The sequence below is a fragment of the Oncorhynchus keta genome, chromosome 4 (assembly GCF_023373465.1).
Source record: "Oncorhynchus keta strain PuntledgeMale-10-30-2019 chromosome 4, Oket_V2, whole genome shotgun sequence".
NCBI lineage: Eukaryota > Metazoa > Chordata > Actinopteri > Salmoniformes > Salmonidae > Oncorhynchus > Oncorhynchus keta.
In genome coordinates this window covers 45500414-45517178 of record NC_068424.1, presented here as the reverse complement: position 1 = coordinate 45517178, position 16765 = coordinate 45500414, and the positions used below count along the sequence as shown (strand labels likewise).

The following is a 16765-nucleotide window of genomic DNA, read 5'->3' as shown; positions in this document are numbered from 1 at the left end:
TTTGTCACTAAAGCACCGTATTCCACCCACCACTGCGACCTGTATGCTCTAGTCGGCTGGCCCTCGCTACATATTCGTCGCCAGACCCACTGGCTCCAGGTCATCTACAAGTCCATGCTAGGTAAAGCTCCGCCTTATGTCAGTTCACTGGTCACGATGGCAACACCCATCCGTAGCACGCGCTCCAGCAGGTGTATCTCACTGATCATCCCTAAAGCCAACGCCTCATTTGGCCGCCTTTCGTTCCAGTTCTCTGCTGCCTGTGACTGGAACGAATTGCAAAAATCGCTGAAGTTGGAGACTTTTATCTCCCTCACCAACTTCAAACATCTGCTATCTGAGCAGCTAACCGATCGCTGCCGCTGTACATAGTCTATCGGTAAATAGCCCACCCATTTTTACCTACCTAATCCCCATACTGTTTTTATTCATTTTCTTTTCTGCTCTTTTGCACACCAATATCTCTACCTGTACATGACCATCTGATCATTTATCACTCCAGTGTTAATCTGCAAAATTGTAATTTTTCGCCTACCTCCTCATGCCTTTTGCACACAATGTATATAGACTCTCCTTTTTTCTACTGTATTATTGACTTGTTAATTGTTTACTCCATGTGTAACTCTGTGTTGTCTGTTCACACTGCTATGCTTTATCTTGGCCAGGTCGCAGTTGCAAAATGAGAACTTGTTCTCAACTAGCCTACCTGGTTAAATAAAGGTGAAATAAAATAAAAAATAAAAAGTATATCCCTGGGGCCAAGCTTTCTGCCATCCAGGAGCTATATACCAGGCGGTGTCAGAGGAAAGCCAATAAAATGGTCAAATTCTCCAGTCACCCAAGTCATAGACTGTTCTCTCTGCTACCACACGGCAAGCGGTACTGGAGCACCAAGTCTAGGACCAAAAGGCTCCTTAACAGCTTCTACCCCCACCCATAAGACTGCTGAACAATTACTCAAATGGCCACCCGGACTATGTACATTGACCCCCATTTGTTTTTACACTGCTGCTACCCGCTATTTATTATCTATGCATCGTCAATTTACCCCTACCTACATGTTCAAATTACCTCAACTAACCTGTACCCCCGCACATTGACTCGGTACCGGTACCTCCTGTATATAGCCTCGTTAGTGTTATTTTATTGTGTTACTTTTTATTATTTTTTTACTTTCGTTTATTTGGGTAAAATTTTCTTAACTCTTTCTCTAACTGGATTGTTGGTTAAGGGCTTGTAAGTAAGCATTTCACGGTTAGGTCTACACCTGTCGTAATCACAGCATGTGACAAATAAAGTTTGATTTGATATTTAAAAATCTGCATTAGACAGGATTACCAACACTTACTGACCAGTTCAACTAAACAGAAGCGCGCTGTATGGCAGACCAATCCAAACCCATCTCTCAGCATGTCCAGCTTACTCATTATCTCAGCCAATCATGGCTAGCGGGAAGGTTGCTGTTTTTTTCTGTGGCTAAACCAACTAGGCTCATAATTTAACTATTTGTATTTACAGATGGCATACACGTTTATTTTTCAGGCACATGAACTTTCACACATTCAAGAAGGCATTTCTGACAACAACAAAAAACGCATTTTGATGAAAAACAAAGTTCCAACAGCTCTCCTGTGAAGTAGTGACCAGCGACATACGCCTAGTTTCCAGAAACGGTATTCTGTAATTCTGTGATATTCTGTAATGATATTTAATAGGCTACATCTGTCGATACAAACTGTCATGACTGTCCTGTGAGGATCACAATGGGTGAGATCAGCTTGGCAATGATTGACAATAACCAAACCTTCTCTCACCCACTGAAAGGGGAAGGAGGGGACTGGGCCAGTTTGACAGTTCACCGTGTGTGTCACCTTTAGTGTCAACAAAAGAATGCCTTTGTTTCACAGATAGTTTTCCATTTGAAACTCTAACCCGGTTAAAAGTGGATACTGGAACAATATTTCTAACATATAACAATGTGGGGAATGGTCAGTGAGGAACTATAGAAAAAAATGTATGTCATATGGGTTTTCATTTTGTGATGTCATTAAAAATGCATGGACGAAATACTGTACTGTAAATGATATCCCCTTTATCTGTCAAGTTTCCATCCAATACATTGTGCATATAATATGACAAATTATGAAAGTACATTTGTTAAGATATGAATGTGATTTTAGGAGGGATAAAATAATATATCTCCTATTAACTGTTCATAGTAAGTAGCCACTTCCAGAGTGAACAACAGTAGAAGAGACGGGTCCGGACCCTTACCAGCGTGCCGCTGAAAGGCCAAACCACCTCCTTCCTAAACGGTCGGCGGTTCATGTGCAAAGTATATGATTAATGGGAGAATAGTTATAGAATGTATCTTATGTACCCAGTGTCCCTTTTTCTCTGTCTCTCTCTTTTTCCCACTCTTCATCGCTGTGTATTAATCCTTCATATTGCCAGTCTGCTAGGGACTTTCCTCTCATGTATTAAGTGTGTATGTTATCCTGTTTTCTCATTTTAGTTAGCTAATAAATAAATAATTAAACCAATTGGTGTAGTGCTGAATCATGAGCAAGGCTGGGTTTTTTGCAGATGAATGAGTTTACGACTGTTCACAATTATGATATGATAAGAGGTAATTATTAATTAGATTACTATTTATTTATTAAATAGATATATACCTTATAGAGTTGAATTTGGGAGATGGTAACTCTGTAAACAACCTCTTCCATGGTCAAATCAAATCAAACTTTATTTGTCACATACACATGGTTAGCAGATGTTAATGCGAGTGTAGCGAAATGCTTGTGCTTCTAGTTCCGACAATGCAGTAATAACCAACGAGTAATCTAGCTAACAATTCCAAAACTACTACCTTATACACACAAGTGTAAAGGGATAAAGAATATGTACATAAAGATATATGAATGAGTGATGGTACAGAGCGGCATAGGCAAGATGCAGTAGATGGTATCGAGTACAGTATATACATATGAGATGAGTATGTAAACAAAGTGGCATAGTTTAAAGTGGCTAGTGATACATGTATTACATAAAGATGCAGTAGATGATGTAAAGTACAGTATATACGTATACATATGAGATAAATAATGTAGGGTATGTAAACATTATATAAAGTAGCATTGTTTAAAGTGGCTAGTGATATATTTTACATCAATTCCCATCAATTCCCATTATTAAAGTGGCTGGAGTCAGTGTGTTGGCAGCAGCCACTCAATGTTAGTGGTGGCTGTTTAACAGTCTGATGGCCTTGAGATAGAAGCTGTTTTTCAGTCTCTCGGTCCCAGCTTTGATGCACCTGTACTGACCTCGCCTTCTGGATGATAGCGGGGTGAAAAAGGCAGTGGCTCGGGTGGTTGTTGTGCATTGATGATCTTTATGGCCTTCCTGTGACATCGGGTGGTGTAGGTGTCCTGGAGGGCAGGTAGTTTGCCCCCGGTGATGCGTTGTGCAGACCTCACTACCCTCTGGAGAGCCTTACGGTTGTGGGTGGATCAGTTGCCGTACCAGGCGGTGATACAGCCCGACAGGATTCTCTCGATTGTGCATCTGTAGACGTTTGTGAGTGCTTTTGGTGACAAGCCGAATTTCTTCAGCCTCCTGAGGTTGAAGAGGCGCTGCTGCGCCTTCTTCACGATGCTGTCTGTGTGGGTGGACCAATTCAGTTTGTCTGTGATGTGTACGCCGAGGAACTTAAAACTTACTACCCTCTCCACTACTGTTCCATCGATGTGGATAGGGGGATGTTCCCTCTGCTGTTTCCTGAAGTCCACAATCATCTCCTTAGTTTTGTTGACGTTGAGTGTGAGGTTATTTTCCTGACACCACACTCCGAGGGCCCTCACCTCCTCCCTGTAGGCCATCTCGTCGTTGTTGGTAATCAAGCCTACCACTGTTGTGTCGTCCGCAAACTTGATGATTGAGTTGGAGGCGTGCGTGACCACGCAGTCGTGGGTGAACAGGGAGTACAGGAGAGGGCTCAGAACGCACCCTTGTGGGGCCCCAGTGTTGAGGATCAGCGGGGTGGAGATATTTTTACCTACCCTCACCACCTGGGGGCGGCCCATCAGGAAGTCCAGTACCCAGTTGCACAGGGCGGGGTCGAGACCCAGGGTCTCGAGCTTGATGACGAGTTTGGAGGGAACTATGGTGTTAAATGCTGAGCTGTAGTCGATGAACAGCATTCTCACATAGGTATTCCTCTTGTCCAGATGGGTTAGGGCAGTGTGCAGTGTGGTTGAGATTGCATCGTCTGAGGACCTATTTGGGAGGTAAGCAAATTGGAGTAGGTCTAGGGTGTCAGGTAGGGTGGAGGTGATATGGTCCTTGACTAGTCTCTCAAAGCACTTCATGATGACGGAGGCGAGTGCTACGGGGCGGTAGTCGTTTAGCTCAGTTACCTTAGCTTTCTTGGGAACAGGAACAATGGTGGCCCTCTTGAAGCATGTGGGAACAGCAGACTGGGATAGGGATCGATTGAATATGTCCGTAAACACACCAGCCAGCTGGTCTGCGCATGCTCTGAGGGCGCGGCTGGGGATGCCGTCTGGGCCTGCAGGCTTGCGAGGGTTAACACGTTTAAATGTTTTACTCACCTCGGCTGCAGTGAAGGAGAGTCCACATGTTTTGCTTGGGGGCAGTGTCAGTGGCACTGTATTGTCCTCAAAGCGGGCAAAAAAGTTATTTAGTGCCCCAAATCCTAATGAGTTAATTGTTACATGATTAATTTAATCGGGTAACAATTAAACATAAAGTTAGTTGATTAAATAAATAACAGTCATCAGATGAATGAAAGTAAAGTCACAACAAAACGTTCAGAAATTAGGACGTCATTAAATAATGTATGGGTGGGGGGGTGGTACTCTGTAGGCCATACAGCCCCGTGAATGTCCCGCAAAATCCTCCTGTTTTCCCGCATTTGGGTACTTTAAATGTGGTCACCCTACCCACAATGTTCCCACCAGACTGTTTCCACAACCTAATGAAACATTCTGGGAACCTTTAAAGAACAGACAAAATGTGGGAACGTTCTTGAAATATCAGGTGACTTTTTTATACAAACATTGTATAATCATCTGCACAACTGGACAGTTTTTGTGTTATCAGAACATTTCCTGAATGTTCTGGGAACTTTCACAGAACCAATGTTTGTTTCCTGGGATTACTATTGTAACGTTGCTTCCAAAATAATAACTGCAGATGGTGTGACGCAAGCCTATCTATCTCTGCACCCAGACCTCAGCTGTCCTAAATTAATTCATATGCTTATGCTGGGCTTGAACATAGAAAGCATTTTGAATGAACTAGCTACTATGCAATACTGTAGAAATGCGGATCTTATTGTTGTGTATGGTTAGTCTTTTGAGTAGCTGTGTCGATATGTCTTTCCTTGTCACTTAATGCAAGAGCCCATCCTACAACCACACTGACATTTAATCCGCCATATAATGTAAACCCTTGATATCCCCAGCAGCTTTTCAGAACTCATGTTAATGCACATTTTTCCTGTAATTCTTTAAAAGCATGTTCCCTTCATTTCCCATTTGCTTTCATCATCAGACTCGTAAATCGTTTTAATGTGGTAAATTAGGATGATAAATAAAGTGGGTCGTAACTTTAGAGGAAATTAAATCTAAATAATTTATGGTCGGCACATTGTGTCTCTCAACACCGCAAGCCAGCCAGTTACTATGAATGGCTAATAGTGCTGTTTACACACTCTGCACAAGCTTTGCTCTCTATCCATATAATTGAATGAAACAACAATTTCCTCCTCTGCAGTGAGACAAGGTCAAGAACACACTTTTATGGTGGGAGAGCTGAAGCATAGGGAAACTGGAGCATATAGGGGGGTGTACATACACTATATATACAAAAGCATGTGGACACCCCTTCAAATTAGCGGATCCGGCTATTTCAGCCACACCAGTTGCTGACAGATGTATAAAATTGTCCACACAGCCATGCAATTTGCATAGACAAAATTGACAGTAAAATGGCCTTACTGAAGAGCTCAGTGACTTTCAATGTGGCACCGTCATAGAATGCCCCCTTTCCAACAAGTCAGTTTGTCAAATTTGTGCCCTGCTAGAGCTTCCCCGGGTCATCTGTAAGTGCTGTTATTGTGAAGTGGAAATGTCTAGGAGCAACAATGGCTCAGCCGCAAAGTGGTAGGCCACACAAGCTCACTAAACTGCCTCTGGAAGCAACATTAGCACACAAACTTTTCATCGGGAACTTCATGAAATGGGCTTCCATGGCCGAGCAGCCGCACACAAGCCTATGATCACCATGCACAATGCCAAGCATCGGCTGGAGTGGTGTAAAACTCGCCGCCATTGGACTCCGGAACCGTGGAAATGCTTCACCATCGACGGACTAATCTGGGTTTGGCGGATACCAGGAGAACCCTACCTGCCCGAATGCAGAGTGTCAACTGTAAAGTTAGGTGGAGAAGGAATAAAGGTCTGGAGCTGTTTTTCATGGTTCGGGTTAGGCCGCTTAGTTCCAGTGAAGGGAAATCTTCACACTACAGCGTACAATGACAGTCGAGACAATTCTGTGCTTCCAACTTTGTGGGAACAGTTTGGGAAAGGCTCTTTCCTGTTTCAGCATGACAATGCCACCGTGCACAAAGCGAGGTCAATTCAGAAATGGTTTGTTGAGACGGTGTGGAAGAACTGGCCTGCACAGAGCCCTGACCTCAACCCCTTTGGGATGAATTGGAACACTGACTGCGAGCCATGCCTTATCGCCCAACATCAGTGCCCGACCTCAGTAATGCTCTTGTGGCTGAATGGAAGCAAGTCCCTGCAGCAATATCTAGTGGAAAGTATTCCTAGAAGAGTTGAGGCTATTAAAGCAACAAAGGGGGGACCAACTCCATATTCATGCCCATGATTTTGAATTGAGATTTTCAATGAGCTGGTGTCCACATATTTTTGATCATATAGTGTATGTAAGCCCAGCATATCACACAACTGTTTCAAAGTCTCATACAGTAGTCCTCAGAATTGTTTTGTTTTTATATTTAACCTATTTAACATATTTTTACCTTGTCAGCTTGGGGATTCGATCTGGCAACTTTTTGGTTACTGGCCCAACGCTCTAACCAATAGGCTACCTGCTGCAGCTTGATAAAGTCAATTACAGGAAGTGCCATCCTACTGTAAGTCAGTTAATATAATAGGATGGTAAAATGTGTTGATGGTTTGATACTGTTAGTACGATACTAAATACTATGTCTACTGACTTCATGTTGACTGGAAGCATCGTTCCAAGCTAGTTGCTGAGCAGTGGTGCTTACCTGTCCAAAGCTATGCAACATAGGTGTAATATGGAGGCCGTTGTCAACAGTACATCTAGAGATGTCCGGACCAGGCAGAAGGTTTCTCCATAAATCCAGTTCTGGTGAATCAGTTCTATGGCACCAAACGGCATCACCAGCACCGACACCATCAGGTCTGCAAAGGCGAGCGATACTATGAAGTAGTTGGTCTTGATTTTCCTGGGAGAGAATTGAGTGAGAGGTATCTTATTGGCGATATGTTTAAAGATGGTTTCCATTTTTAACTTGAAACAGCATAGGTGTATCATATGGTAGAGTGTATGATAAAGGAATGTTGTGGAAAAATCATAAATAATGCAGAACACACTGAAAAGAACAGAAGAGACTGCCTACTAGAGGTAAATGCATGTAAACATACAATATTATAGGCTTTTGTTATGTGAGAGTATGTACAGAGGAATGCACTAAACTATTTAATTGTTTGAATTGTCTGTTACGCATGACAGCAGATTTGCCATATAAATATGCTGTCACTATACATCTTGTAAATCTCATTTATTGCAGTAAATATTGGTAATAACTGAATGAGAGAGAGAGAGAGAGAGAGAGAGAGAGAGAGAGAGAGAGAGAGAGAACCCCTTGCAGAAAAAAACATGAAAAAAATGAATTATGAAAAGTGAGATTTTCACAGTTGGAGTTTTCTTACCTGTGACAAATGTGATTTTCACATGAATGTTGAATAAGTACACATGTGACAAACAATCACAAATAAAAATCTAATTTGCAGTTTTGTATGTGAATAACTTTCACATGTGAAAATCTCACTTCACTTGTGGAATTTCAAGTAAAAATGTGAAAAACAATCAAGTTTTTCACTTATGAAACTGCAAATGTTATTTTTACATGTGAATGTTTTTCACGTGTGAAAATACATTTACACTTTTGGAAGTGAGATTATCACATGTGGAGTTTTCTTCAATGTGAACCTGAACATTTTGTTTTCACGTAATTGATTTTCACATGTGTCACCACATGTTAAGGAAACATATGGTGAGAGAGACTTAGGGAGAGATTGAAAGAGATTACATTAGAGGAGAAAAAGAGAGTGGTAGCTTGTGTGAGACAGAGAGGAAGGAGAGAGAGAGAGAGAGGGGGGGGGTAGAAGGAGAGAGAGAGAGAGAGAGAGGAAGGAGAGAGAGAGAGAGAGAGGAAGGAGAGAGAGAGAGAGAGAGAGAGAGAGAGAGAGATGGAGAGAGAATCAGTGATGTAGAGCCACCGGTGTGGCGGCGTCCCTCTTTTCAGTCTGTTTGAGGAAGACCAGAGCCCTGGGCACTCCATTAATGACAAATAAAATTCTCGGTGAGGCAACCGCTCAGAGCCTGCTCGGCTAAAAATAGCTGCCTGAGAACGGCTAACGGCTGTCAAATCACGTTGTCATTTAACCAGAACATGCCATAAATGCTGTTTACCAGCAATCTGTTAGCAACATGTTTTCATGCTGTCATGAAATACTGTCTTTCATTCAAAACTGAATGTAGTATCTAAAGAATGTAAGATCATATTTGCAGCGATGCAAATTCATTGAATAAATAAAATACAGATTTTTTTTTTTTTTACTTAAAAAGCTAAATCATCTTGTCGCCACTGGGTTCGCCACTGAACTGAAGCCTAATTAAAAGGTCTAAAATATGCAAATCAGCAAAATTGGTGCAGGGGACATAAAAAGACCACAGTAAAGAGAGAGAGAGAGAGAGAGAGAGAGAGAGAGAGAGAGAGAGAGACAGAGAGAGAGAACAAGAGAGCAAGAGAGCAATAGAGCAAGAGAGATAGAGAGAGAGAGCAAGAGAGCAAGAGAGCAAGAGAGCAAGAGAGATAGAGTGGCATGATGATGATTTGAATTAGTGCAATGTGTCAATGTCAGTAAAGCCATATCCAGTTTTCCATTTTGGTAATCAACTTGCAGAAGTTGAGGCTGGCTCTGTGGCTCTGCCTCCAGCTGCACAATGTCTCCCATTATGGCTAAGCCATCTTACGACAGCTCTCATTTTATGGATGGCTGGAACAGGTGTGCTATTACAGGGTAAATTGCTGATTGTGGATGAATTCTCCAGAGTGTGGGGAATGGGCTATGGTAGAAGTACTGCTTCATGTCCCTGTTAATCTGAGCAGCAGGGAAGTCATGGTGGAAAGAAAGGAGAAGTGTAATTGGCATAGTGGGTTTCATAAACATCCTTTCTGAATATAAAAGTAAATCTAGTTTTTCAAAGTATCTGTCATCGGATTACAATATTTTGTTTAGACTTTTTCTCCCCAATTGGTAGTTATAGTTTTGTCCCATCTCTGCGACTCCCATAAGGAGGTCAAGAGCCATGCATCCTCAAACACAACCCTGCAAAGACGCACTGCTTCTTGACACGCTGCTCACTTAACCCGGAAGCCAGCCGCACCAATGAGTCGGAGGAAACACCGTACAGCTGGCAACCGAAGTCAGCGTGCATGCCCTCGACTGCCACAAGGAGTCGCTAGAGCGCGATGGGACAAGGACATCCCAGTCGGCCAATCCCCCTCCTAACCCGGACGACGCTGGGTCAATTGTGCGCCACCTCATGGGTCTCCCGGTCGTGGCCGGCTGCGACATAGCCCGGGATCGTTTTTGGGGCTGAACATTTGGATGAGTAGGGATTTGAAGTTAACACTACCAAGAATCCCTCCTGGTGCTGTCATTTCCTTACTGTCTCTTCCATCAGGGGTGCTGAGAGATTAAACTATCCCCAGGTTATCAGACAGCCTTTCCCTTCTGGCATCTGACTGTTGGCATGCTAGAGTCACTGCATGCCAAGCTAGTAACTCAACCCCCAAGGGACTGGGGTCACAATAGACCACTCAGTAGGAAATGCTCTTTTAATGAGATAACAATTACTGCATAATACTGTCAGCGCAGGATCATTCAAATCTGGGCTGATTCAGGCTGTGTGTGGTGCAACAAGGTGATAAGATGCTAAACAGAAGAAAGAGTAAATTTGCTTTGGCCAGAGCAGGATGAGTGAGAGAGAGAAACAGAAACAGAGACAGAGACAGAGACAGAGACAGAGACAGAGACAGAGACAGAGACAGACAGACAGACACCGACCGACCATAGGGAGAGACTAACCTGAGCTGGCGGTCCTTGCAGACAGCTGTCATGACCAGGAGGTTCCCCAGGACACTCATGAGCATCACCAGAGAAAGGAAGCAGATGAGAGCAATCCTCTTCGGCATGCTGTTGCTGTGGTTACGACAGGAGAGAGGACAACCACTCAGTGAATATATCAATAACAAGCCATGAAGTAATAACTGATTGGCATGTAATAACCTTTCCCGTCCAAGTGTGCCTACATTTTAACTGGACAATTGAGTCTTGTGAAAGTACACATTCCCGAATTAGTAAAACATCACTGACAATATAGTCACCTGTTACAAGAAAAAGTTTGTTTTGACACTTACATTTACACAATGAGTTAAAGGAACATATTTCTTCAGATTTGCAGTCGACTGTTAATGATCCAACGAAATGTTACCTGATGACTGGGAAACTACAACTGGTTCTGTCACCTTGGTAACATGAATTTGTAGGCAGGTAATGTCCAGACAACACTGCCAATACCCCGGCTAGTGTGTCATGTTTGTGATATTTAAAGGTAATTATCTGTCACGACAATGATCTAAAGTCCTTATAAGGCATAGTTGTGAATGTTTGATATATTCAATACATTACTGTAATCTCCTGATGTTTGTAGTTTTCACACTCCAGGTTTTACAGTCAGTCTAAGTATCCACACTCACTCACTACTACATTTGTTGCCCCTGGGAGTTTATACAGTGAACAGTGGAATACATTTATCAACCCAACTATACTATAATCTTTCTATTTTCATTTTTTTTTTTGGTCTCAGATCAGTCTTATTTGCTGCCTTCATTATGTTAATTTATTTGACCTAATGTTAACTCAAGTCTAAAATCTAGAGCTACCTCACTTAAAGGTCCAATACAGCTATTTTTATCTCAATATTTAATCATTTCTGGGTAACGATAAAGTACCGTACTGTGATTGTTTTCAATTAAAATGGTCAAATATAAACAAAATTACCTTCTTAGCATAGACCAATTTCTCAAGCAAGACATTTTCTAGGACTGTTTGGGCATGGTCTGAGTGGGGAGGGGGAAACTGAAAGCAAGCTGTCATTGGCAGAGAGGTTAGGAACTCTCTTTCTTATTGTCACTAGGCAGGCCAAAACTCCATCGCACCAAAACAGGAAGAAATTCCAGGTGGTCTTTTCAAACAGTTCTTACACTAAAATGGGCATTATCATCATTTTTACAATGTCACAGTATTATTCCAATCTGATAGTGTGTAAAGGAAATATATATATATATATATATATATATATATATATATTAAAATCTAGTTTTTGCTTGCACAGGGCCTTTATGAATTTAACTATCACCAAATTCTTAATGTAGCTACTTCCCAAAACGTCCCACAACATCACAGCAAGTTTAAAAGGACATTTCACTTCTCAAAGATGAAGCATTCATTTAATGTCAGCTCCTACAGGTATGTTCTAATCAGAAACACTGTGAGTTCTGACAGTTACTCAGCATCCACCTCCTCTAGCAATTAAACAACACACACTACACCGAGAGGTGGAGAAAGATGCCAACTCAACATGTAGGATTTGTGGTAAAAATTTGACCTCTCCCTGATGACAATTCACAGTTATGTACTGTAGTCATTTCAATAGTTTTTATTACATCTAGTTGACATTGATGGCAGACAAATAATACTGCCTTTCTTGTGATAGCTTTGTCATCTATCATCTTCTATCTATATACAGTGCTGTGAAAAACTATTTGCCCCCTTCCTGATTTCTTTTTTTTTCTTCACATTTGTTACAATTAAATGTTTCAGATCATCAAACAAATTGTAATATTACACAAAGATAACCCAAGTAAACACAAAATTCAGGTTTTAAGTGATTTTATTTATTAAGGGAAAAAAGCTATCTGAACCTTCAGGGCCCTATGTGACAAAGTAAATTGCCCCCCTTTGTTAAATCATGAATTTACTGTGGTTAATCACAGTAAATTGCTGAGTTCAATTGCACTAGCACCACCCAGGTCTGATTACTGCCAGACCTGTTGAATCAAGAAATCCCTTAAATAGAACCTGTCTGACAAAGTGAGGTAGGCCAAAAAATCTCAAAAAGCAAGACATTATGCAGCGATCCAAAGAAATTCATCTATCAGTCTGGAAAGGGTTACAAAGCCATTTCTAAAGCTTTGGGACTCCAGCGAATCACGGTGAGAGCCATTATCCACAAATGGAGAACATTTGGAACAGTGGTGAACCTTCCCAGGAGTGGCCAGCCTACCAAAATCACCCCAAGAGCGCAGCGACGACTCATCCAAGAGGTCACAAAAGAACCCACAACAACATCTAAAGAACTGCAGGCCTCACTTGCCTCAGTTAAGGTCTGTGTTCATGACTCAACCATAAGAAAGAGACTGGGCAAAAATGGCATCCATGGCAGAGTTTCAAGGCCGAAAACCACTGCTGACCAAAAAGAACATAAAGCCTCAGCTCACTTTTGGCTAAAAACATCTTGACGATCCCCAAGACTTTTTGGAAAATATTCTGTGGACTGACGAGACAAAAGTTAAAAAGTAAAAGTAACACAGCATTTCAGACAAAGAACATCATACCAACAGTCAAATATGGTGGTGGTAGTGTGATGGTCTGGGGCTGCTTTGCTGCTTCAGGTCCTGGATGACTTGCTGTGATTGATGGAACCATGAATTCTTCCCTCTACCAAAAAATTCTGAAGGAGAATGTCCAGCCATCAGTTTGTGACCTCAAGCTGAAGTGCACTTGGGTTCTGCAGCAGGACAATGATCCAAAACACACCAGCAAGTCCACCTCTGAATGGCTTATGGCTTAAAAAAACAAGACGAAGGTTTTGGAGTGGCCTAGTCCAAGTGCGGACTTTAATCCGATTGAGATGCTGTGGCGTGACCTTAAAAAGGCGGTTCATGCTCAAAAACCCTCCCATGTGGCTGAATTAAAGCAATTCTGCAAAGAGTGGGCCAAAATTCCTCCACAGCGATGTGAAAGACTCATTGCCAGTTATCGCAAACGCTTGATTGCAGTTGTTGCTGCTGAGGGTGGCACAACCAGTTATTAGGTTTAGGGGGCAATTACTTTGTCACATAGGGCCATGAAGGTGTGGATAGCTTTTTTCCCTTAATAAATAAAATGATCACTTAAAAACTGCATTTTGTGTTTACTTGGGTTATCTTTGTGTAATATTAAAACGTGTTTGATGATCTGAAACATTTAAGTGTGACAAATGTGCAAAAAAATAAGAAATCAGGAAGGGGGCAAATACTTTTTCACAGCACTCTAAGTACTGTTTAGTAAGGCTTTGATTTCCAGTTTAAATGTAGTTCAGATATTGTAACTGCAACTCATTGTAAAGAAGTCCAACTCAAACTCCATCCGATTTTCAGTGATGCATCTACATGTGTGTGATGACATCTGAAACATTTGACCCTTAGCCGTACAATTGAGCTCTACATAACAGACAATCAGTGAGCAACAGCTCAATCAACACTCCAACGCCAAGACAGATGACCTAAGGCTTAGTGAACACACCAGCCCAGTAGTTTCATCTGCTACATGGCTACAATTGAGTAACCTGTCACAATCAACCGCAATATGGTACTTTGCATATTTATTTATTAGAATCACACCTAAGCCAGAGGCATTACTAGTATTCATGACACCGTTATTCAGTTTATATTGGGGAATGCTGCCCCTTTCACAGGCCTATCAAACCACAATCAAGCCCCTTGGCCGTGCTGGTGTCCTCCATGCAAATGGTTTATTATAAACAATAGCTATCTGGACATGAAAATGTAATTAGTGGTTCCTCTCAGCAGGAGTGTCCTAACGACCTATTATGTACTCCAGGGCAAAGTGTCTGTCTGTCTGCTCCAAATATTCACTCACTCATCACTACAAAAGTACAGTGTCAAAATGTTGTGCCGAGCCACAAAAACAGACTATGCAGAGTGATGTGGAGAAAATTGAGTGCAGTATGTTCTCCTCAATTAGGCTTAAAGGCTGTAAAGTAAAGTGCATTTAAGCGGAGAGTGGTGTATAATAACTGAAATATAACTGAAGTGAATGACTCAAAGCATTAGGGTAAGTGCTTATTTCAACATGAACCAAGCAGAAAGACTGCTAGACAAGCTATCAGAAGGTATCACTACCCTGTTTACTCATACCGAGAGATTTCTCAACATGTCAGGAATGATAAAATATTTTTTTGTTCATTTTCAGGAGTTTTGTTATCTGTACAAGTCAATAATATCAATCTGGGTGGTCACAGACACTGACAAACAAAAACACACAAAAATTGTAATCTTTTCATCTTAATTCACAATCTTAATTCATGTATTTGTAGCTTTAGTCAATACTAGTTTGACTCAACCCTATATTTATTGTAACACAGAATTTGTTGTTAAAAAAAAAATCAAGTTGAAAGTTGAAACTGCACTCTGGCTGAGGTTTGAATTTAAGTGGCCCCAGGCAGCCTATGTTATTTTAGTCCCCAATGATTATTTTATTTTCAAAGATGGGCCTTTCTACGAGACCACTGGTGCTTATACTTGCCTCTTGTGGCATATTTATGTTCACGCATTGAAGTGATGGAGAATGCTTCAGACAAGTGTTATTCTTATCGTTATCTTTACCTCTTCTCAAACTGATTTTTCCAGACAGAAATCATTTAGGAGGGGAGAAAACAATGAATTGTGTTGAAGTACAATCTGGTTGAAAAGTATCAAGCACTCCAGAGCAAATGTATCAACATGCATGGGTTCGGACTTTGGAGAGGTATATCGATTGCTATGCCGTTTTCTAGATGAAAATATTAAACCTCTGGCTCATGAAAAAAAAAAAACAAGGTGAAGAACTTAAATGAGAGATTCAGTGAAAACATTTGATAGAAAAATAAAGCTTATGGACAGAGGTTACAATAGGTCGGCAGAAAGCTTTTAATAAGAGTTTATTCAAATGTGATGTTTATTTGCTTAGTGTTACGATTGCAAATGTCAAGTCAGCAAGATACGTTTTATTTCCTTATGTCATCACTTCATACAGGTGAAAGAGAGAGAGTTCTACCTAGGTCTAGGAACCGATGAAACAGTCCCATAACATCACTGCTTGTTCAGCTTTCAAGCCATGGCAGCCAAGGGGGTATCTTCAGAAATACAGCATAATCTATGACTTGAGATACTTGAAATTAGCCCTCAAAGTTAAAAGTTAGATTTTACATCAATTACTAGAAGTGATCCAAATGAGATTCATGCCAGTCTCTGTTATTATGGATGTTTAGACGTTTTGGACAGGACTTTAGTCTACATCCCAAATATTCCCTACATAGTGCACTACTTCTCACGATTCGGGACGCATGCAAATTTGAATCATATTTCTTCATACAGATGCAACAAAAGGGCAGGACACAGGACAAGACCATAGGCATACAATTATAAATCATTTTCCACTCTGTTAACTTGTTCTAGTCCTCTTTTCTCTAAAGACAGTTGACAAAGAGCCTATTCAGGTCACAGAGCTTCTGGCCCCCCATATGGCCACATGAAATGGCATAGCAGAGGCGATGTGACAAGGCTGTTTTCCTCTCTGCTAAGTGTGGCAAGCATGGTGGTTAAAACTAATGAACCGTGACTGAGATAATCAACCTCTTGTACATCGTCATGCCAGACACTAAAACTAGCTACAGATGTAGGATTTTAATTTGAGCCAGTTTGCTACAGCAGGAAAATAATCCTGCCGCAAGAGGAAATGTGAATTATTCTGTGGATGGACATTTTTTTTGTAGGGGTTGATAGATTTTTCATTAGGGCAATCAAGGAAATTACAAACTTTAGAAGCCTTTTTAATAAACCTGGAACACACTACAAGTTTGCATTTCCTGCCGTGCAGGAAATTTTGAGCAATACAAGAGTGATCAAATGAAGATCCTACATCTGCAGCTGTCTCACAGACAGACTGGTAGATAAGCATGGACAGAGTCTGTCAAACTAGATCTGATCCCTACTTTCTGTGAGAAGAATGTGACTGACTACGCAATTAGATATTTGTTGTGACAAGAGCACTTTGGCAATTGTGTCTAGAGAGAAAAATCTGTATACTGTAATATATCTATACTGTAATATATATCTATACTGTATGTCAGTAATCTGCATCTGTATAACACAAATGACAAAAAAACTGCTAAAAAGCTTTGGAAAGATGTAAATGTTAATAATGAGCATAATTCAAGGACCATAATAATTCAGAGGAACATCATTTGTAAGAAAATACCCTCATTATGAGTATTTAAACACTGAGCTAAACTA

The 16765-nt window shown here is 41.1% G+C and overlaps 1 protein-coding gene across 2 annotated transcripts in view; it reads right to left on the bottom strand.

Annotated features, from left to right (window-relative positions):
* Window positions 1–16765, bottom strand: part of LOC118375600 (5-hydroxytryptamine receptor 4-like) — a 149922-nt gene that overhangs the window by 81885 nt on the left and 51272 nt on the right. For both annotated transcript variants that reach the window (XM_035762179.2, XM_035762187.2), the window contains exons 3-4: window positions 10455–10568; window positions 7322–7522 (exon numbers count right to left, since the gene is read on the bottom strand). In XM_035762179.2, coding sequence (XP_035618072.1) covers window positions 7322–7522; window positions 10455–10568 — 315 coding nt within the window. The remainder of the gene's footprint in view (window positions 1–7321; window positions 7523–10454; window positions 10569–16765) is intronic.